This window comes from Phytophthora ramorum (genome assembly GCF_020800215.1).
Source record: "Phytophthora ramorum isolate Pr-102 chromosome Unknown Phyram_PR-102_s0015, whole genome shotgun sequence".
Lineage (NCBI taxonomy): Eukaryota > Oomycota > Peronosporomycetes > Peronosporales > Peronosporaceae > Phytophthora > Phytophthora ramorum.
In genome coordinates, this window is record NW_027150661.1 from 155673 (window position 1) to 178685 (window position 23013).

The 23013-nt window shown below is 53.8% G+C and overlaps 5 protein-coding genes across 5 annotated transcripts; 1 reads left to right on the forward strand and 4 right to left on the reverse strand.

Annotated features, from left to right (window-relative positions):
* Positions 1-12663: 12663 nt before the first annotated feature.
* Positions 12664-13411, reverse strand: KRP23_12367 (ATP-dependent DNA helicase PIF1; the record flags this gene model as incomplete). Its single annotated transcript, XM_067882977.1, has 2 exons — positions 12664-12712; positions 12780-13411. The coding sequence occupies 2 exons, from the start codon at positions 13409-13411 to the stop codon at positions 12664-12666; spliced, it is 681 nt and encodes a 226-aa protein (XP_067739275.1).
* A 366-nt stretch (positions 13412-13777) lies between these two features.
* Positions 13778-14368, reverse strand: KRP23_12368 (uncharacterized protein; the record flags this gene model as incomplete). Its single annotated transcript, XM_067882978.1, has 1 exon — positions 13778-14368. One exon carries the CDS (start codon positions 14366-14368, stop codon positions 13778-13780), a length of 591 nt encoding a protein of 196 aa, XP_067739276.1.
* Positions 14369-15639: 1271 nt separating this feature from the next.
* KRP23_12369 (uncharacterized protein) lies at positions 15640-17151 on the reverse strand (the record flags this gene model as incomplete). The annotated part of the gene is made up of 1 exon (XM_067882979.1): positions 15640-17151. One exon carries the CDS (start codon positions 17149-17151, stop codon positions 15640-15642), a length of 1512 nt encoding a protein of 503 aa, XP_067739277.1.
* A 4083-nt stretch (positions 17152-21234) lies between these two features.
* On the reverse strand, positions 21235-22119 carry KRP23_12370 (Alpha-ketoglutarate-dependent dioxygenase AlkB-like protein; the record flags this gene model as incomplete). Its single annotated transcript, XM_067882981.1, has 1 exon — positions 21235-22119. One exon carries the CDS (start codon positions 22117-22119, stop codon positions 21235-21237), a length of 885 nt encoding a protein of 294 aa, XP_067739278.1.
* A 79-nt stretch (positions 22120-22198) lies between these two features.
* On the forward strand, positions 22199-22922 carry KRP23_12371 (Phosphatidylinositol N-acetylglucosaminyltransferase subunit H; the record flags this gene model as incomplete). Its single annotated transcript, XM_067882982.1, has 3 exons — positions 22199-22460; positions 22533-22726; positions 22800-22922. The coding sequence occupies 3 exons, from the start codon at positions 22199-22201 to the stop codon at positions 22920-22922; spliced, it is 579 nt and encodes a 192-aa protein (XP_067739279.1).
* Between the last annotated feature and the right edge of the window lie 91 nt (positions 22923-23013).

The following is a 23013-nucleotide window of genomic DNA, read 5'->3' on the forward strand; positions in this document are numbered from 1 at the left end:
GGTGCTGTGCACTCGCGGGCATAGTGACCGATGTTTCCGCAGCGGAAACAACGCACATTCGTTGATCCACGACGCTGCTGGGAACCAGCAGCGGTCGCACTCGAGAGGTCCATTGGTTCGGGACCTCCCGACGGCCTTGCCACCGGTCGTGGCATTTGCCGTGGGGCGTTCACATGCAGTTTAGCCTGCCGCAGGCTAAACTCTTCTTGCATTGCAAGCGCAATTGCAGCCTCGAGAGTATTTGGATACTCTCGGAAGAGATAGGTCTTCACAGGCCCATCTCTAAGGCCCTTCATGAACGTGACGACCTTTGTCGCCTCGTCAATCGGGTTGGTCACGATGTTCGAGACCAAGTACCGTGCCCTTTGGGCGTAAGCATGCACGTCATGCTTGCCCTGTTGCAGATCGAGGAACTCCGCCCTCGATCGGAACTCGTTTTGCGGGGGCTCAAACGCTAGTTTGAGCTCCTCCTTGAACTCTTCGTACGTGCTAAAGCACGTAGGATCTGTGAGTCGGCGTCCGTACGCCCAACTCCTCGCTCGTCCGCCAAGACATGACATGGCGAACGCAACCTTCGACAACGGGTCGACGATACGTCGAGCCGCAATGGCAGTGTCGACCTCGACAAGCCAACGGAGGAGAGGCTCCCCCTCTCTTCCAACGTAGCTGCTTACGTGGAGTTTCAATGACTCCACGCGCGGTGTGGCCGATGGCGACACCGAAGTTCGAGCAGCGGTTTCACGCTGTTCCTTCACGATGAAACCCAGAGCAACACCGTGTTGCTCCGTCGGTGATAGCGTTCGCAACATCGTTGCTACCGCCGCTTCCCCAATGACTGTTGACAGTCGTTGGAGGGCCTCCCACTCTGGTTCCGACAGGTGGGGGCAGTCTGCACGCGCAACATGCGTTGCAGACGTGTTTGGGCTACCCACGGACATGTTACTGTCCGAGGGCAGGTTCTCAGCCCCGCGTTCGTATTCCATACGAACGTGTTAGTCGGTCGTTGGACGGACTACAAAGTGCTACCAGGTGTAATGGGTCTGCTTAGACCCACTACTTAAGCTTACACGTGTGCGCACGTGTAGGAGGAAGCGTAGGAGTAATTTACTTAAGTTCAGTATACTTGTATCCACAAGTATACTTAAACCTAGATAAATGAACCAAACGAAAGCTTTGGTGGTAAATGAGAACTGTATTGATTGTAAATGGGGTTTCCTCCTAAAACTGATATTTCTAATGAGAGGTTCTGCCATTGGATGGCTGGCAGAACCCCTATCTATTGAATGACTCTCATTGGTAGAAAGGTGTTACTTTCTACCAGTCATATGCCTTTTGCTATGAATGTGGACCACCCTGTGGTGGTCACCTGAATGTGTGCCTTAGTGCATGTTGCACTAAGGTAGGAGGTGAACCGAATGTGTAGCCCCGCTACAGTCGTAGCTGACTTACTGGACGGCGCGGTGTTTCTTCTGGGATGGTGGCTTGGGCGGCGCCTTCTGCGGTCCATCAGGATGCTTGCGTTTGGGTGTTGCGGACACGGCGAGGTCAACTGCGTCTGTGGTTTTAGTGTGAACGTCGAGTTGTGCAGCATCGCTTGCGCTAGTTGACGCGGGAGCAGCAGTAGGAGTACCTGCGTTGCTGGCCGGCGTTGCGTCGTTGGCTACGTTGGGTTGCTTCACTTCGAGCCGTCCTTCGGCACAGACTCTCATTGCGGATCCTTGTGGCATCTTGGTGTAGAGATTTAGGTTGAAGACGTGCCGGATTTCATACACAACACCTGCAGATTGTTGCAATAGAGCTGTTAGTTTGGATAAGGTAGACACAAAGTAGTGTAGTGTACCTAGTGTAAAGTTAGTGAGGTCTGTCCGCTCCCACACTGTCAGCCTGCATATCTCGCTTCTGGCTTGATTTAGCGGGATCGCCAGCAACATGGAGCGCGCGTTGTCAAACACGCTAGCCGATTCGGCATCGATGAATTCGAGATGCGTTCCGCTGTATTGATCTGGCCATTTGGAGGGTGACGGTATTGTTAGTATGCAGCGTTGGCAAGCCGAAGGCAAGGAAGGAAACTCACCTGTTGTGAAGTGGCTGTCACGGAGGAAACACATACGTATAGCGCAAGTACTACCACGAGATGGTTCCAGTTGCGTTACGTAGTCTGCAAGCCCTGGAACTGTCGTGAACACGCGTTCCTGGGCGTCAAAGAGTTCGCGCAGTCGACGTAGCTGTGCCATCGCTTTTGTTGGTTGCAGCGCCGGCGAGATCGCTTAGATGGCTTTCTGCAGCGATGTGCTGGTTCAAACGCTCGGTCGCAGCCGCAACTGCAGCGCCTCGTCGCTTTTTCTCAACTGCCTCGCCACGCCGCGCCACTGACAATGAATTGCCACACTTTTGAGTGATCGTGAATGGCGTGGCCGGCTGGAATTGAGCGGCTTTGTGGCGAAGCGGAACCACGAAAATTGCTGTCGCGATCCCAGACTTACCAGCAGTACGCCCGGACTGCCGACTATCGGAGGGGGTACTCCGTTGATCAGGCGTGATCGGAACCTTGTATTCACCTTGTGTACCCGGCGGCGGGGCGGGTTACGCTCTTCCGGTGTTCACTGGAGGCGTCGGTGGTTATCAAGACGGGGTGGGGAGCTGGACTGTTCCTTCCTGGGAATCGGGGGGTGACAGCCACTCGGGTATTCTTCACGCGGTCGTCGGTCGTCTGCCGATCGGGGCCTGGTGGGGCTTGATCGGCGTGGGGGGGGGGGTGCTTGGGTGTGTTCCTTTACGTGCTTGCCGCGTCCTATGGCGGGGTCTTCTGGGGGGAGTTAAGTGGTTGCGCACCTGGCCAAGCGATCCAGGGGCTCCCGTGTAATTACCTTGCGCGACGAGGTGAGTCCGAAGTCGTCAGGAGGGCCAATATACTTCCCAGCCTGGAATCAACGAACGCCACTTGTGTTGCAAGGGAAGCTTCTTCTTAACAAATTAAACAATGATCTCAGCTTCCTATCCCCCCCCCCCCCCCCCCTTACTGGATTCTTTCACCCATCTCCCGAGGTACCTTCCACGGATCCTTACTCCGGAATGATTGCGGGTGTACCACCAAAGTGGTACGCCACGATCGTCATTTGGGATCGGGATCGCGATCGCAGTTGTGACCACGATCGCATATCGAAATGATCGCACCATACCGCATACCGGTATACACCGATGACTGATGGCGCCACTGTACCCATCGGGTCTCCATACCCTACCCCTCAGGTCCAATCTAATCCCTCCAAAGTCGGTCTTCATCAACCTCCGATCGTACGTCCGGTCCCGTCCTGTAATGGGTCTGCTTAGACCCACTACTTAAGCTTACACGTGTGCGCACGTGTAGGAGGAAGCGTAGGAGTAATTTACTTAAGTTCAGTATACTTGTATCCACAAGTATACTTAAACCTAGATAAATGAACCAAACGAAAGCTTTGGTGGTAAATGAGAACTGTATTGATTGTAAATGGGGTTTCCTCCTAAAACTGATATTTCTAATGAGAGGTTCTGCCATTGGATGGCTGGCAGAACCCCTATCTATTGAATGACTCTCATTGGTAGAAAGGTGTTACTTTCTACCAGTCATATGCCTTTTGCTATGAATGTGGACCACCCTGTGGTGGTCACCTGAATGTGTGCCTTAGTGCATGTTGCACTAAGGTAGGAGGTGAACCGAATGTGTAGCCCCGCTACACCATCCCCCCGTTAGGATTTGACGTGCCGGTCTCGACACGTCAATCCGTATTTTCTTCGGGAGAACACGTGCTCATTCCCAATGAGCACGCCAACGACGTATTCGTCCAAGACGCCGGCCGCTTCGGCAACAGCAAGTGCTGTCGTCGCCTCCAAGGCGACGACGGCCGCTGCCTCAGCCACGACCGCTACTGGCATCGCCTCGACGGCGATGCCGACAAGCGCGGCAACAGAGAGTCGCCTCTCTGTTGCTGGATACCACTCGAGATGGCATGAGAAACATGCCATCCGAAACAAGACAGGCAAGATCATTGCTGTCGAAACCGGAGTGGGCATCTACTCTCCGGGTGGAGAGGGAGTTCCCCTCGACTACGGAAGCGAAGTCGAGGAGGGGGAACTCGAAGGAGACAAGGACATCTTGTCTCCGGGCCACTCTGACCCCAATGTGGGTCTACGTCGTCCACGCGAGGACGACTCGAACGCTTCGAGCTCGAAGCGTTCGCGCAGCGGCAGTGGAACACCGCTCGCTGCCGCTGGAGCCTTGACGACTCCGCGGGATGGAGATGACTCTGCTCCATCCGCTGTTGTTGCGGCCTCGCACACTGAGCCAGTGCGCGAGCCGTGGATGCCGTCTCAGTCTGAGATCGGCAGCCGATTCGGTGCGACCGCGCCACCGAATCTGTACGCGCTGTACTCGTGCAACGCCATCGTTGACGATGACGTCGCGAAGCGAGTACACTTTGATCCGTTAACGAATCAAAGGCGCGACTACTACATCGGGCTCTTCCATGAGCTCCGATGGTTTGCGAGCAAGAAGACTTCTCGCAGAAGCAAAGTGCCCGAGTGGCAGGCACTTTGTCAAAGTTGGAGTGCCTTTGTTGAAAACTTCAACAAGAACCCCGCTGGCTATCGCGACCGGATTAGCCAGGCGCGGGAGCGCTACGAGAAGTTCTCGAAGCGTGGTAAACTTGAACGACTGCACCATGGTGCAGTCGGTATTGGACTTCCTTGCGCAGTGCCTTATGACACTGCTTGTGAGTACTGCTACCCCGGAGCAGTACGCATCACCGAGCGGGACGTCAACGGGTACACGTCCATGTGTGTACCTGACGACCTCAAGACCCTGCGCGCCAGTTTTCAGGCGCAGGCGTCTTCTAGTGCTGCGGATAATCGCAGCACTTATCCGAGTGCTGTAGGCGACTACAGCGCTCGCCCAAGTTTTACGCCCTTCGGCGGAGGTGGCGGTGGCGGCCTTCGTACGCCGTCACCATTTCCGGAATGTCCTCCATCAGGACATTCCGTGATTCCCACGTATCGTGTTGGGGAGGAAATCCTCTCCAACGAATACGAAAATGAACCGGACCTCGGGTCTGGTTCCGATGACCAACAATTCGCTGGACGATCCAGCGAGTTGCCCCGCGTGCGTCTCGCAACGGGGGTGGGGGGGGGCGGGAAGACGCCCCGGGTTTGGTCAACCAAACCTTGAGTCTCGCTTGGAGGCTGTTGAGCGTCTCCAAGCGTCGCAGTTCGCTGCTCTGCGTCAGGAGCTGAGCTTGTTGAAGGCTCAGCTCGCGGAGGTTGCGCAGACGACCTCGAACGTAAAGGTCGAGGTCGGGACGAGACTCTCTGGCGTCTCGAAGCGCGTCGCCGCGCTCGAGAGCGCTTTGGCGAGTCACCAGACGTAGGTGACTCGTGCTGCACGTACGGCTTCAGTCGCCCAACGTAAAACGTTGGGTGCAGGCGCATGCTGGACGGTATGTCCAGTGTGTACGCGTTGCCATGCTTCGCCAACACGGTGAATGGCCCAATGAAGCGCGGAGCAAGCTTGCTTGCTCCGAAATCGGAAACTGCATGTTTAGCTAGGTTCTGAGTAGCTAACAGAACTAATGAACCAACTTTGAATTCATTTGTGTTTCCCCTGCCGATGTTATCGGCATTCAGCTTCTGTCGATCGACAGAAGCTGCTATTGCATCTTGGACAAACCGAATTACGGCTTGTCGACGCTGGACATAGTCCATTGCATCCGAGCTGAACCCCTGGTTCAGTTCGTGCTCTTTGTTCACAGCAGGCCCGGCCTGCGCGTGTTGTTCATTGTCGTTTGGAGTGTCTACGCCCGTCGTAGACACTGTCTTGTCGTCGCCATGACTGCGCGCAGTACGTGCGCGAGTCGACACAGCTGATACATTGCTTGTATCAGCGTGCTTATCCGGTTGTTTTGAATTAACCGGATATCCTCCCCCACTTAAGGAAGGAGCTACCGCACCGAGTACGCTCGGTACGCGTGGGTGCCTCATGGCATTCACGTAGAACGGTGTGTGTCCTGTCGAGACATGCACCGAGTTGTTGATGGCGAACTCCGCCATCGGCAAGCAGTCGCTCCATTGATGGAACGAGTGCGCGTAGCTCTTCATGGTGTCAACCAGCACGCGGTTGACACGCTCTGTTTGTCCGTCGGTCTGCGGGTGATCCGCAGTCGACATGGACAACTGCGTCCCAAGAAGTGTAAACACTTCTTGCCAGAATCGCGCTGTAAAGCGCGGATCCCGATCCGACACGATGTCGAGTGGCATACCATGGTGTCTAAACACCATGTCGACAAACAGACATGCCGTCTGTTTGGCTGTCACCTCGGCTGGTACTGCAGCAAGATGCACCATCTTGCTGAAGCGGTCAACAAAGACCACAATACCAGTCCTCCGCTTGTTGTCTTGCGGAAGACCAAAAACAAAGTCCATTGAAATGGACTGCCAGCACTCCGACGGAGTCGGTAGTGATTGAAGCGGAGCCTGCGAGTTGGGCGCAGGCTTCACGCGCTGGCATACCTCGCAAGCACGAACGTACTTGCGTACCCACTTGTACTGGTGACTCCAATAGAAGTCACGCGTGAGAAGCAAATATGTCTTCTCACGGCCAGGATGTCCCGATGTCGGGGCATCGTGGTACTCGTACGTGATCTTGAGCTTCAGCTCATGATCATCCGGCACGACAATGCGATCTGCGTTGTCGTCGACTGCGCTGTAAAGCAGCAGACCATTGTGTACACGATAACGGTGTACACGGGCACGAAGGTGTTTGGCCAGCTTCTGACGAGACTTGTCAGAAGGTGTGGAGAAGTACTCCAACAACTGCTTCGCATCCGCATCATGTGCGTATGCGGCCTTCACGTCGTCCAACAAGGACGACGAGGGTGTAGTCGTCCTGACGACGCCAACTGCGTTGGCGTCGGCCTCTTGTACCGCATAATCTGGTCGACGCGAAAGCGCGTCGGCCACGACATTCAACCTTCCAGGTTTGTACTCAACCTGGAAGTTGTATTCAGCAAAGAATGACAGCCACCGTGCCATTCTTTGTGATATGTGCGGCGACTTGATCGCCGTACGCAACGATGCGTGGTCGGTGTAGACCACGAATGGTCTACTCCCAAGTAGATACACTCGAAACTTTGCGAGTGCATACTTCATGGCAAGGAGTTCCTTGTCATGTACCGGGTAATTGCGCTCAGCTGGCTTCAGCTGACGCGATTGGTAGTAAACCACACGATCACGACCTTCGTGATCGAGTTGCATCAGTGCGCATCCGATCGCGAAATCGGATGCATCGCACACAACGTGGAATGGGCGATCTTGGTCGGCCACCGCCAAGATCGGCGCCTCAGTCAAGCCCTGCTTGACTGCTTCGAAGGCCTGCTGACAATCAGCAGTCCATTCCCATGCAGCCTCTTTCTTTAAGAGCTGCGACAGCGGGCGAATCTTGCCCGCGTAGTTGCTCACGTACTTGCACAAGTACGTGGCGAGTCCAAGGAACTGCCGCAGTTCCTTTACATTTGAAGGCGTAGGCCATTCATTGATCACTCTGACCTTTCCTGGGTCAGGGCGTACGCCGTTCTTCCCCACGAGACACCCAAGTACGGGTATCTCGGTCGCCCCGAAGATACACTTCTTCAGGTTCGCGTAGAGCTTGTGCTTTCGCATGAGATTAAGCAACTTGCGGAGATGCTCTGTATGCATCTCCACATCCGATTTACCATTCACAGCCCGGCTGTGAATGAACACGTCGTCAAAATAGCTCGGTGCGAAGTCGCGCACCGAGCGCAACAAGTGCGTGACGCACCTGTTGAACGTCGCTGGGGCGTTCTTCAGCCCCTGCGGCATCACGAGCCACTCCCAGAGCATGCCGCTCGGAGTGCTTACCGCTGTGAGAGGGATATCACTCTCACGCATGAGGATCTGATAGAACCCGTCTCTCAGATCCAGAGTACTGAAGATAGTACTCGAGGTCATCGAATCGATGATCACATCTTTTCGAGGTATCGGCGTCTGCGCCGGTACCGTCGCATCGTTCAGCTTGTTGTACGCATGAACGATGCGCCACCCGCCCTGTGGTTTCTTCACACAGAACGTAGGCGCGCTGTGCGGGGACTTCGATTCCCGCACTTGTCCTGCATTGCGACGACTTTCAAAGAAGTCGTCGATTGCCTTGACTTGCTCACGCGGCAGTGGCCACTGTCGCGTGACGCAGTACTTCGTTCCCGGCACGAGATCAATCTCGTGCTGAACACCCTTATCCTGCGGTAACTCCGCAGGAATGTCGTCCGGGAGTACATCCTTGTACTCACGCAAGACCTTGTAAAAGGGGCTCGCCTTGAGCGAGTCCCAGCCTTGCTCGTCGAACCGTTCCTTCTTCGACTTCGCGCTGAGGGCGTCCGCGCCCTCAGAGATGAGCTGATTCAGCTCTTCTGCTTCACACGTCATCCTCTCGACGTCCGAGAGGATGCAGATCTGCTCGATGCGTCCATCGTGCAGGTCGCGAGCGAAACGCTTCCAGCTTGTGACTGGGAGCGACATCAACTCCGACGCTAACGTCGGAGGATTATTCAGCCTCATCTTCTTGTATTGGAGACCAATACCCGTACGCGTCAAGACATTCAATGTCTCGACGGTCGTCTCCAACTCCTGTGTCTGCCCAGCAGACACTGCTTGTAGCGTCTCGGTCCCTGACCGAGACTTGCGCAGCTTTGATCGCTTACGCCGTTCACTTCTCGTGCGGAGCCCGGCTCCGCGAGTTTCTTCTTGTCCAGGCCCGGCCGTGGACAGTTGTTCCTTGTATTCGCCGGCGGGTTCTACCCGCGGGCGCACGCGTTCAAGCCCGGCTTGATCGCGCACCGCTTCGTCGTGCAGCCCGGCTGCACGCGAGCTCGCAAGCATTTCCGGTGCGGGACGTTTGCAACCGTCCGCACTGCTTGCAGCGTCGGCTCCCAGAGCCGACGCGCCTTCTTTACCTCGACGCCTAACGGCGGAGTGTCTTTTGACCAATTGTGTGTCGACATTACCTGTCGACACTACCGCGTCGCCCCGGACGCTTCGAGTCCCTCTCGAATCGGATTGAACCAGGCCCTGCTGATTCGGTTCACATCTTCTCCCAACGACTCTCGCAGTCGTTGGCGTTCGCTTGGGGTGACCGGAGACAGCCGCATTCCGCGCTGTCTCTAGTGGAGGGCCGCATGCACCACGCGGTGCATGTGCTGCGCCGACAGGGCCATCGCTCTCTGTCGCGCTGCTGCTGCTCCCGAAGCGCACGATCATGCGCTTCGTCCAGTCGATCACCGGATCATGCCGTGCAAGCCACGGCATGCCCAACACCATATCGAACTTATCGTCCAGTTCCAGGACGATAAGCTCGTCGACGAACTCCTTCTCTTGATAAGAGAAGCGTACGCGTACGATACGCTTCTCGGTTCTAACAACGACACCCGTTGCTAGCCTCACTTCCAATAGACTTCGAGGTGTTTCCACTTCCTCGAAGTCAAGCCTTGGAAGGCTCTGCAGTCGAACAAAGTTGTTCGACGCTCCACAGTCCACTAGAGCACGAAGAGACTTCTCTCTCTTCGAGCTTACCTTCAGGATGACAAGGTTCGGCTTGTCATCTTGCTTCTTGCAGTGAGATTGACTCTCACTGGGGGCAGCGATCTTCATTGCAGCGTGTCCGATGTCGACACGCTCGATCGCATCACCAGCAGGGCGCCCCGCGCCTGCTGGTCCCTTTAGTTTTTTGATTGCCCGTGACGATACCCAGTATCGCCACGACGGCTCCTCGCCGCGTGCACAGGTGCTGTGCACTCGTGGGCATAGTGACCGATGTTTCCGCAGCGGAAACAACGCACATTCGTTGATCCACGACGCTGCTGGGAACCAGCAGCGGTCGCACTCGAGAGGTCCATTGGTTCGGGACCTCCCGACGGCCTTGCCACCGGTCGTGGCATTTGCCGTGGGGCGTTCACATGCAGTTTAGCCTGCCGCAGGCTAAACTCTTCTTGCATTGCAAGCGCAATTGCAGCCTCGAGAGTATTTGGATACTCTCGGAAGAGATAGGTCTTCACAGGCCCATCTCTAAGGCCCTTCATGAACGTGACGACCTTTGTCGCCTCGTCAATCGGGTTGGTCACGATGTTCGAGACCAAGTACCGTGCCCTTTGGGCGTAAGCATGCACGTCATGCTTGCCCTGTTGCAGATCGAGGAACTCCGCCCTCGATCGGAACTCGTTTTGCGGGGGCTCAAACGCTAGTTTGAGCTCCTCCTTGAACTCTTCGTACGTGCTAAAGCACGTAGGATCTGTGAGTCGGCGTCCGTACGCCCAACTCCTCGCTCGTCCGCCAAGACATGACATGGCGAACGCAACCTTCGACAACGGGTCGACGATACGTCGAGCCGCAATGGCAGTGTCGACCTCGACAAGCCAACGGAGGAGAGGCTCCCCCTCTCTTCCAACGTAGCTGCTTACGTGGAGTTTCAATGACTCCACGCGCGGTGTGGCCGATGGCGACACCGAAGTTCGAGCAGCGGTTTCACGCTGTTCCTTCACGATGAAACCCAGAGCAACACCGTGTTGCTCCGTCGGTGATAGCGTTCGCAACATCGTTGCTACCGCCGCTTCCCCAATGACTGTTGACAGTCGTTGGAGGGCCTCCCACTCTGGTTCCGACAGGTGGGGGCAGTCTGCACGCGCAACATGCGTTGCAGACGTGTTTGGGCTACCCACGGACATGTTACTGTCCGAGGGCAGGTTCTCAGCCCCGCGTTCGTATTCCATACGAACGTGTTAGTCGGTCGTTGGACGGACTACAAAGTGCTACCAGGTGTAATGGGTCTGCTTAGACCCACTACTTAAGCTTACACGTGTGCGCACGTGTAGGAGGAAGCGTAGGAGTAATTTACTTAAGTTCAGTATACTTGTATCCACAAGTATACTTAAACCTAGATAAATGAACCAAACGAAAGCTTTGGTGGTAAATGAGAACTGTATTGATTGTAAATGGGGTTTCCTCCTAAAACTGATATTTCTAATGAGAGGTTCTGCCATTGGATGGCTGGCAGAACCCCTATCTATTGAATGACTCTCATTGGTAGAAAGGTGTTACTTTCTACCAGTCATATGCCTTTTGCTATGAATGTGGACCACCCTGTGGTGGTCACCTGAATGTGTGCCTTAGTGCATGTTGCACTAAGGTAGGAGGTGAACCGAATGTGTAGCCCCGCTACACGTCCGATCCTAGCCCATCGTTGGTCCATCACGAAATTTCCAACATCCACTTCACCACAGCTTCACGTAAGCGTCAACCCGGACGGTATTGCCTTTCGTGACCTGACCGGCGATTTCGGACAGTTCTCCTGTATTGCTGGGTGTTTGCGTGGCCGTTGTGTGAACGCAACGGCAGGGATGTTTTGCGATGCAACCTACTGTGGTGGCGTTAACTGCTGGAATTGCTGTCAAGAGTTGTCGTGCTTGGAGCTGGTAGCAAGCAGAATGGGACTTGGTGTTACGTCTACGCTGCCATTGCCTCGGGATGTTTGTGTTGGCCAATATTGTGTTGCGTCGAGGCACTGAGTGTACGCGCGTGACGGAGCCAGTCGGGTTCGGATTCGAGTTCGCAGAAGTCAGTGTGACTGGAGCGCGCGTATTGATGCAAGTCGATATGGAAGTATGTGTAGATATATGAATCACTCATGTGTGGCGAACTGCCGATTTGAAGTGATGGCGAACCGGCGTGCGCGGAAAGTGACTGTCGTGACGTGCGAGTTCGTACCGGCAGGAAGTGAGCTGACGGTTTCATATGGGCATCAAGTGCGGTTTGACAGCTTGTGCGCGGCTTGTGACTACACCAGATCGTAGCCTAGGTGATTGGAAATTTTGTTGCTGTTCGCTGGTAAAGACGAGATCGTGGATTGCCGCTGGGATAGATGCACAATGTTTGTAAAGAAAACGAAGCATGAGTCAAGTTTGTTCACGTTCGTATTGTGGTCCTTGATCAACACACGCAATAGTTATTGCTGCAGTTGTTAATGCAAGCTCGTGTAGGCGCTGATCGTCTGCCAGCTCTTCTTCATTTGGGCAGAAATACACGAAGTCGCTGTCATCGAGGCGGTGGCCGCCCAGTAAAGTCCTGCACGCGTGCGCACTCTTGAGAGTACGACGTACAGCGTGTGGCGATCAATTCGATGAAAGTGCGGCGGCCGTAGGTCGGTGACGACGATTTTGTTTCGTGTGTCTCCTTGAACTCCATGTACCGTCATCCCAAACGCTGGGACGACCGGAAACCCCTTGATTGAGATCGTGTCGCTAGCGAGCGAAAAATTTGCTCTTGTCTGCACCACCGACATGACAGACGCCGGCCATGCCGCCGGGATGCTAGGTAAGCGACCGCGGGAGTGCTGGTCTCGAATGTCAACAAACAGGTTGGACGGTGGCGTTGACGCAATCCAGCCGCCGTCATGTTTGCGCTCGAACTGCGTGCCCGAACGCCAGTCGATGTGAAATATCCTGCCTGTAGCGCCGTTGGCAACACCCTTCACGATGCACTGATTCGTCTTGATGCGGACTGGCATGCTTGTGGCAGCACAAATCACTGGAGCATGTCAGACGTACGGAGGCGCTTAGTAACGCAACGTAGAGCTTACTGACCAATGTACGATTTCAGGAACACGGGGATGTTACCGGTGCGGCTGTTTGGCATGGTTTGGATTGCTGTCAAGTTGGTGTTTTTGGTAGATGTGCAGATATATTGTACACCTTACGAATGCACGGGTTGCAATCTGCACCGCTGGGTCGTTTACGTGTTTCTGCATCGCACTGTCTGTTGAGATCACCTGAGCGAAGTCACCTGAGAGTGCATTCGTAAACCCTGCTGGCGGTGACGCCTGCTGCAGGAACACACGCATGGCCGTGCACCAGTTGCCGCGTCGCTCGAGTTCTAGCCATTCACCCCATTCTGGATCGTTCGCGAAACGCATATTGCGTGTTAAATACACGACTTTGTCAATCGATCGGTATAGCCAGGATCCGCGTAGCTGGAGCCCGCTAAATGGCCTTTTATGTGTTGGCAGCTTGTACAACTGATAGCCGCTGATTGTCTCCAGTTGAAAGAAGTCGAACATGAGCACGGTAATGGTCCCCCCAAAAGGGTCGGGGCAGTTTTTGACGTGCCGCAGCGCTTCTTCCCAAAGTCCGAAGAAGCCGATTTCTGTCATGGACAATTCGTCAGCAAATACGCACAACACTGGGTCCCACAGCGCGTCCAGATCTTCTATTGGTTCTCGCACGTGCGGCGGCAACTGCTTCTGCCGGATGCCCAGCTTAACCGAGCTGTGCATGGTGTGTCCTCCCAGGTTTGCAGCGGTGATGCAAGACGACGCGGTTGCCATAACGCAATTTGGGCGCCCCCCACTTCGTGCAAGGGTTTGCACAGCTTCCACAATCCGTGTCTTGCCAGTTACGCCAGCGCCGGTGATGATGAGCGGACGCATGCTGAAGCACGATTCTGGCGCCAGCTCCTTGTCTGCAATCTTGTGTAGGAGGGGCACTGCGACGTGCAAAAAGGCACGATGCTGTTCTTCGTTTAAGCGAAACGACTGCGACACGGTTTGGACCTATGCGAAGGAGGCAACCTCGTGCTCGGATTGTACCGGCTCCGCATCGGACCCTTGAAATCTCAAGACGGTTACTGCTTGACTCAGTAGCTCTACAGTGACCTCGGTTGTCGGCTCGCCTGGCTGCGCCGCTACCTCACCCTAGGTGGTCTGTACGGTTTCGCTGACCAGTTGATTTTCAAACGCGGCCACCTTGGCTTTCTTGACCGGTGTCTGCCGCACGACAACGTCTCCGCATGCGTCGCCCGGGAATGTTCCGCCAAGAACGTTGTTGGACAGCAACATTTGCATGGCCGCCTCGTCCACGACAGCGAGTATGTTTGCGGTCTCTTCATCGTCTACTTCCGGTGAGTCCGCTATACATTTGCACAAGTCAGATTCCACTGCGACAAGGATGTCTGCGAGACCTGGACGATCTTCGCCATCACCGCCATGGTCGTGAAGCACGTCTGGGTGGTCACATGCTGCATCTGCCTCCTCAGCGGCTTGCTGCGCGTGGAAGTCGCTTGCCTCGTCCAGAGCAAGGTAATATAGTTGGTGGAATTCTAGCGAGCGATGCACTGTGGGCTGGTCAAATGGGTGCCACGTCAGAAAGTGTTGTTTAGCAGATCGGCGACTATCCAAAAAATACCGTGGCCGCCTAAAAGGACAGTACAGCACCACAACGAGACGGTAATAAAGTTCAGCCTTGTCGTTGAGCTCGGGGTCGTCAATGCATCGGGCATCCGGCATCCGCGGCTCTACGACCTCTGGTACTCGTGGGTACTGGACACGCGCGAGGACGTGCACCCGTACATGATTAGCAAGCTCGTGTAAGTTTTCGGACGCGAACGTGCAATAATCCCCAGGCAGTGGTCTCCGGGTTCGCGTTTGTTTGTACCAAGCGCAAAAATCGTACCAGCAACACGATTCGATGCAACGTGGCCGGCTAGTGTAACGCCGAATGGACGTGTCCGTAAACAATTTGCCGCCGCGCTCGACCACCAACGTGTTGACATCCTCATTTCCCATCAGGTTTAACGCTTCGATCACGACAAGACGCTCAAACTGACAACTAAACTTGGCGGCACCATCCTCGAACAACGTGGTCGTCACGAGCGGGCCGCCGACTTCCATGGCGCTTGATGACGAGTACGCGAGGGGCATGAAGCGACCCAAACCTCGCTCTAACTCGGTTTTGCTTGTTGCCATTGCAGCATCACGTTCAATGCGACGCCGGAAGGCTAACTCAACAACGGATGCGTTGTCAAGCACCGTCTCCTGCTTGGTGGCATACTGGATAGCGTAGCGGGTGGCCTAGAGGCCACCGTGACCGCCGCCGAGCATTCGTGAATCCATATTAAAGTGTAGTAAGCGTCTCCAAAGAGGAATATACGGATTAAGCCACTGGTTTCCAACACGGCGATGGTACCGCATCTCACCTTTCACTTTCAACCGGTGGAGTCCTCGAGGTTGCAAAAAAACTTATATCGACACTTGGTGCCGAACCTCCCTTTTACGCACGAATGAATATGCTGATAGGCGTGCACTTGACCGCGGCGCAGCAGGCGAGTCAGCTGCACTCGCGCAGTGGCGGGATCCGACGCCAGACCACCGAATCTCATGCTGAGTTCCCGCACTGCATTCTCAGTGCTAGCCGCTTGTTGGTTGCTGTTAAGTGTAGCCCATGCACGCTTCAACACTGCGTTGACCAGTGCCGACTCGATGTATTCCTTCGAGCAGATGTTGCAATTTGCTACCGTCGGTGGAGGCGCCTGGTTCCGTAGTCGGTGCTTGTATTTCTTGTCGATCCCGATGAGACTGAGCTCACCATTGCAGGATGAGATCGGACACCCAATCGATTGCAGTGAACTAAACACGGGTAGCTCAGCAAAGAACAACGATGCACAATATTCCTCAAATTGCGTACGCATGACTGCGTCGCCGAGTAATACATCCCAGTCCGCTTTGGTTCGTGGCGGTCCTGCTACCCATAGTGATGCACACGCAGCCGCCCCTGCTGCTCAAGCGCGTAGAAAAGTGCCTTCACGAATCCAAAGAGGCCGGGCGCTGCCTTCGGTCGATTGACGGACAAATCCCAACCGAACAAAATATCGGTGAGAGCCTTGCAGCAGATCTTGTAGTAGTACCGTGTTTTGAGCACTGAGGCGCTTCATTTCAGCTGTGCTTGGCATGTGCATCATCGTGCACGCAACGAGATCTTTCGGGCGGTCAGTTGGCAGATCGCAACCTGCCCAAAACGCGACGGCGATCGACGAATCTGGGTTTGGTGTCAACGTCCAGAACACCGAAGGTTCATCGTACATGATTGCCATGGCGCTGACTTTACGCTGGAACACCTCGCGTTCTTGGCTACTGCACCTCATCTTCGCTGTCGACGCAGAGATCGACTTCAGCAACAATGTCGAGTCGTTGCCGACTTCCGTTTGCCGCGTGATTGGCCTCCCTGCCTTCGCCACCTTCCTCTTGCTTACTCGTGCATCGATTGCCGCATCCAGCTCCTCCGGAGTCACGTGCATCTCCCGTGTCGCCATTTCCGAGCTGCGTTTGACGCTCATGAAGACACCGTTCTGCACACGCTGCGTGGAGAAGGAGTCAAACATCTTCAGCTTGAAAAGCGGGTCCTCGGTGAAGCAGTTCGTTGACAAGTTGAGGTAGTGCAGCACAATGTCTCGCTTGCTATACTTGTGGCTTCGCTGACTCGAGAATCCGCCGATACCGAAAGTTAACAGATGCGGAAAAACGCGATCCATGTAGAACGGGTCGTCCTTGCGCAACACCGACGCTGAACGTCGAGCCACATAGGCCGGCCGACTCACAATGGCGTCCAGCGCACGTGCCAGCCGCGCTTCCTGTTCCTCGTTGGAGCTGGTTTCGATTAGCACAGTATCCGATGACACCAGTGTGGTTTCGTCAGCAGGCGCAACCTCCTCTTGAGATGTTGTGACCGTCTGCTGACGATGGCGTGCCTGGTTAACGATCTCACTAACACTGCCGCAGTCGTCTGATAGCCTCGGGCAGTATACGCTCAACGGGTCAGCCACTCCAATGAAGTCTCGGTTGAACTTCACCTCGCGGTAGAGCGGATTAACGCGCCGTAAGAGCGTGTCGAGACGCTTCACCCACCCACCATCGCACTCGTCTTGTTTCGATAACACTAGCTCCTGTGCTCGAGTTATCGGCCCGGCAAACACGACCAGGAAGTTTGTCACCGTCGGTACCGTAGGCACGCTGCTAGCAATCGTTGCATTACGGTTGTCCCAGGAAAGAAGGTGGCTTTGGAATACGTTGCCTGGCCCACCGTACACGGCTTTTACTAACCCACACGTCTGGGCGAGTCCAACTGCTTTGCGTTCGATCTGAGTCGCCATGTCAACTTCCTCAAACGCACCAGCGACGAAACAGTCGGCAATTGCGAACCGTGATTGTCGGTGTCTAGTGTCCGACTCGGCCTTACTGCAGGCCCATGAAGCGTTAATCCTGGAGATGGAGACCCAGCGCGACGAGACGATCATACGCCTGGCAGGGTGGGATAGCGCTGGTGCCTGCATCTCCGTGCAGGAGCAAGGATCTCACGGAGTTGCAGTGCTCGCGACAACGCAGGCTGCACCGCTGGGTTACGCATTCTGATCGACGACATCCACGACGCCGATGCCGACGTCAACGCGCGCTTCCTCATCCCCGGACGGACTGGATGCGCCAGGATCTCACCCTACGAGCGGGTCGCAGTCCGTGTCCGCGCCGTGTGAAAAATGACCTTGCTTGCGGCGGTGCACAACGATCCAGCATACCTGTCCAGCATCTTGCGCGTGTTCGCGGACGCGGATGTACTTGCAATCCAGACACGCCTGCTCGCGCCTTGGTCTACGTGCGCTCGTGCGCGCTTTGCTCACTAGTGGTCGAACGTTCATCTCACCGCTCTTCTGCAGACTTCACATGCTTCAGATGCTTCTGAGTTTCATGTCAAACGAGTCAGCCCCAACGACGCTGCTGGAGCACCTAGGTGAAAGGACCGTGTCGTAACACGTGCTTGGCACGTACTTCAGCATGGCGGCGTCTCCGTTGAGGAACACTGTCGTCGGCGAGGCCACCGTCTCCACCAATCCTGCCACCACGTCCTCTCCGTTGAACTTTGTGAAACTGTGAACCACAGGTCTGAAATATAAATTGCAGGTTTATAAAAACTGACGGAGCCTCACGTGAACCCCGTATACCGATTAAATTGAGTCAAACCGTCTTGAACAAAAACGAAGAACTTCCAGATGTTCATGAGCTGTAAGCATGATGCTTAAAAGCGAGCAGCTATCTACTTTCGTCGTGACTATACAGATTTACGACGAACGGTTAACCCTTTCGCGATTCAAGGACTCTTTTCTCGCCCTTTAATACAAGCTCATCTACCGTCTTTATAGCATTTCGTCCACTGTACGATCAGTAATCATCACGACACACTGACCCAAGTAAGATTCCCGTATCAGACACCATCAGCAAATCATTGCAGCTGATTTGTTACAAGAGATAGGCAAAGAAAATACCGTGAATTTGTAAAAGGGCGATTTTCGCACCATTTAACAACCGAATGACTTACGTTTGTATACTATAGTTTATCTAAGTGGATCACAAAAGGGTTAAGAATTTGCACGATCTACAACGACAGTGTCGTTTTGTTTTACACCTTTATGCTATTTCATATCTTAATATATGTAAGTATGAAGATATAGCCATTTTAAATGTTGCACGCAAACTCGGCAATATAATCAATTTTCAATATGCTAGCATATACGGATTAATATAGTGGTCTTTTCGACAGATAGCACGACAGGATTGTTGGCTGTTTAGCTTCTTCGGTATCTCCCGACGAGGCGGACCGCATCCGTCGACCGGGCCAACGATCTGTGGGGGATTTGAGCGTAGCCGTGCAAAATACCCTTTGTATTTGCATCGGCGTCGTGTTCAAATGATAGTCGCTCAAACAAAATCTCCCCCCTTCCCACTTTCTCCCCCCTTCCACTTTCGCTCGACGCCAACCACGCGCAACAAGCAAGTCAACCTCATGGATGCTCATACTCGAGTCTCGGTGTCCAACGCGCAGGAAATTACGAATGTTGCTTCTGTCATTGTGCAGAATCATGCAGCATCGCGCCCGTCAAACACAACGAAGCAGTATGCGCCTAAGCAAGCTGAGTTCAAGCAATGGTGTGTAATGAAAAACTATGATGATGGTTGTTTGGTTTACGAAGGCAAGCTAGTGACTTTCCTCAAAACGTATATTATTCCTCGTATTATTGAAGCGTATGCCAAAGCTGTAATCGATATGTACAAACTGCAGCAGTCTTTGAAAACTAACTCACATCCTCACCCGCGTGGTAAAGCGTATCATGATTTATTTGACACCTTAAAGCGGAACGAAACAGAGCGTAAGCGCACGCAGTATGTAGATCGGGGTCTGGGAACCATTTTAGACGGCTACAACGTGGAGGATATGAATCAATTAAGTGACTTTTGGATGTCGGACAATGATGGAGATGCCCTTCGCGACAGAGCAGATTTTTTTCTTGGCCATTCGTTGCTAGCGAGGAGAAACGCGACGGTTTATCGAGCTACCTGACATGTTAAGTTTGGAGCTACCGGACGAAGGGCCTTAGCTGTGCACGCCTCTAGTTATTCTAATGAATCGTGGCAAGACGAATCAGCACGGCAGGATCGAGTATGGTGCAGCACTGCGATGCAAAACGAAATTGATATGCCCTCTTAATGCTGTGGCGTGTCATCTTTTTTGGAGGTGGCAGATCGATTTGGAGCCCTTTCCAGATGTGTCGTGTCGGAAAAAGTGGCATGACATTCGTCTAATTAATGGATCTAACACAACTATATAAGATATGCCGTACAACACACAACTGAATCGAATTAAACGAGCCTTTGACGCCTGTGGTATCGATTCAACTGTTTGGACGCATGCAAATCGTGGGTCGGGGGCAAAGCTAGGCGAGACTTACGGAGCAAGTGAAGAGCAGATTCGCCGCCTTGGCAGATGGAACGCAACTCGGATGGAGGGTTGCTACTTGACGTCGTTGCCTAGAAACGCAATGCGAACTTTGGCGAGGTTTCCTACGAAAGGTGGATCGTATTGGCTGCACCGTCAGGAGTCTCGAAGTTCTTGCAGATGAGAACGCTTGTTGTCAATGGTCATCCACTTCCCCATGCTCGTATCCGCGTTGGTAGAAAACGAGTCTGGGTTCGAAACTTGCGCTCGCGCGAAAATGCCCTGCTCAATACGGTATCATTTTTCTCAGGATATACAGTATTTCTGAGAAATAAAATATCCAGCATATTATTAGTGGTTATGTATCCGTAGTGTGCCAACTTTTGTAATACATGTACAGAGCGTGGTGTGTTCAAAAGAAATAGCGCTCGGCGCTGTATCACGGGTCCCCGGCAGGCTTGCATAGGCTCGCTTCACGCACCCGCCCGAGCGACTCCTTTTGCGAAGTGCACAGGTTTAAAGCCCATGGTAGTGCATGACATCTGTCCTCTACATCTCAAAAGAGAGGATTTGCTCTCTTCCGTGCAGTTCACAAACCAGCACAACAAAGTATACAGAAAGCAAGTGAAGCGACTAACGAAATTGAGCTGGTGCGATGCAAATACAGACAATCCTCTCCTTTGTGATAGCGTCGGGAACCACCACATTATCACTCGCTGGAGTTATTACAAGGCAGAAATGTGCCGTAAAATTGGTACATTTGAACTTAACAGCTCTACAGCGTCGACGTACAGCAGGCAGTACTGTGGAGCATCGAGAGCTGGAACGCCCTGCTTCCCAGCGTCTTCAGTAACTGCTGGAAGAAGACTGGCTTGCTTGACTACTACACGTGCGAGTACGCCGAGCCGGGCGTGGAGGATGACATCGTGAACGAGCTGGCAGAGATGCTGACGCGTCTCCACCCCTCGAATCCGATGTCGGTTGAAGAGCTGCTGAACCCACCGGACGAGAACATCCTCGCGGATGAACCAACGGACGAAGATTTCTGCCGGGTCGAGTCTTCAGAGCGCGAGAATGGGTGCGGTCAAGATGTCGGTGATGGCGGTATCGAGGACGAAGAAGAAGAAAGCACTTCTTCAACCTATCCAACGCCCGAAAACCTGTCCACAGAGGAGCTGAAGGAGCGTCTTCAATGGATAGCACAACTTTTCGTTACCGCCGGTGCGATGGGGGTCCGTTCAAGGGACGTTATCGGGCTTCGAACGATGCAGCGAGTATTTAGAGAGGAGCTTGCGTGTAGACAAGGCCACAAGCAGCAAAAGTCGATGCTCGACTTCTTCGGACGTCCTGCACCAAATGGACCTTAGCAATAGTTAAGCACCTTTGAATAGTGATAATGACGTGTTTTGTATCACAAACCAGTAACTAGAGGGTAGAGGTATATTTGACTCGTGCTTGTATGGTGACGGTCATCGGGAGCCCTCCCCATATCTCTCCGTGGAGGGTATCACTACTCAGGATATCACGACCGAGAGGATTGTCTGTACTGTAGTATTCTCTATCCTACAGACTCGATGCATTGGTTTCTTTATGAAACACGAGTGCTCGGGGATAGTTAACGCTCAAGTTCACTCGGTCTGTACTCCCGGAATGTCAGGTTCAGTCTCCCCGAACGCATACGCAACCACAATGGTTGGGTGCGATTATAAACTCTCGTCAGCGCATGCACCACATTCCTCGCTGGTCCGCCAAAAACCAACACGTCACCCGATTCAAGACGGACGATGGGCACCGCCTCATGTGGTTCCGGGTAGTGGTCAATGTACGCAAACTCCGCCGCGCAGCCAATCGAGAACGAAATCACTGGCGACCCCATAGTCATGGCTTCGTCGCTCTCGTCCTTATCGATGTGCATGCCGTTCCGCCCCGCCTTCTTGTAGAAGTTGATAACACAAACGTCGGGCATCATGTTCTTGCACGTCCCCATCACCTGTGGGTCAATCGCCTTCGCCGCTTCAAGACTGCGCTGTGCATACAACTTCCAGCTCATCGGTAGGGCAGGAACCGGAGCGTCATCAAAGTTTGAGCGTTGGTCTTCGTATTTCTCGGTCTTCACGTTCCAGTGTCGTCCGAGGCACATCTGGTGCAGTCGACACTTAGCTCCGCTGGCGTACGTAGGCTTATAGAAGCCCCCTTCCTGCAGTCCCATCCTCCTCGAATCATTTACCAGCTCCTGCTGCTCTTGGGGCGACAGAAATCCCTTGAGAACCACGAAACCAGGCAGCAATGCGCCAGTGTCAACGCTGCCTCGAGGTGGAACTTGTGCATTGCCTTCTGAAGATTTCGTGGGGCAACTTTCAGCGGTGAAACTTGCATTTGAGGTGGAAGAAACAGGGGAATCTAGTGACGCCTGCGGTGCATTGAGAAACAGGTCCAGCTCGTGCTCGTCCGCCGCATGCTGCTGCTGTTTAGCCAGAATCCGATCGGCTTTGGTGTTCATGGCGACGAACGAATTGTGTCCCATAAAAACTTCATTGTAAGTTATGTAAACTTGGTGTAGGCGCGCAGTTCATCACGAGATGCCGCGAGCGGAGGATGTGGTGCTGCGCGTGAGAGTGTATGGGCAGCAGGGCGTGGATTTTGCGCTGTCTGGGCCTAAATCCTACGAGAAGAGAGGCACATCTACATGGGGGCTGATCGCTGTGCTCTTATTCACCTGCGTTGGCGTGTTATCAACGTTTAAATGGGGTGCATCATCCCCGTCTCGACTGGTTGTGGCTCTGCTGCTCGCTGCTGTGGCCGCGTGGGTCTTCCAAGCTTCTGGTAACGTCATAGTTGAAGGTTTGTTTCAAGAAATTAGTATTTTAGTGGGTGTTGTTATTTGGTAGTTACCATAAATTCCTGTGCTGATAGAGGCGATGCTGGTGGTGCCGGCGCTTGGAGTGAAGCTGAGCCAGAGGCGGCGCAATGGAGCTGCGGTCAGCAAGTTCGTGGATCTGGAGAAGATCAGCGGCGTGGCAGTGAACGAGGCCATTTCGTTCTCTAATGTGGTGTACTCGCTGGTGCTAATGGTAGAGGGACAGAACGACATGGTGCTGCCATTCGAGGTACGATAGACGAACGAGATCACATATTTATTGAATATGGTGCTGATGTCGAGGGGGTGCGTACTTTGAGCAGACGTTCCGGCCACGGGTAGCCGTAGTGCAAGAAATCTACCAGGAAACGAAGAAGCTGCTCTTTCCCAACGGTAGCGATCGTAAAATGTACCTTCCTACTGCTGTCGCAGCTAAACCGTGCTGAGCTCGAGCCAGTTGCAGTGGCTTCACTTTCCTGTCACCAACAATTTTCAACCACCATTCGTGCTCACATGAAGAACTCGGTTTTGATTGTT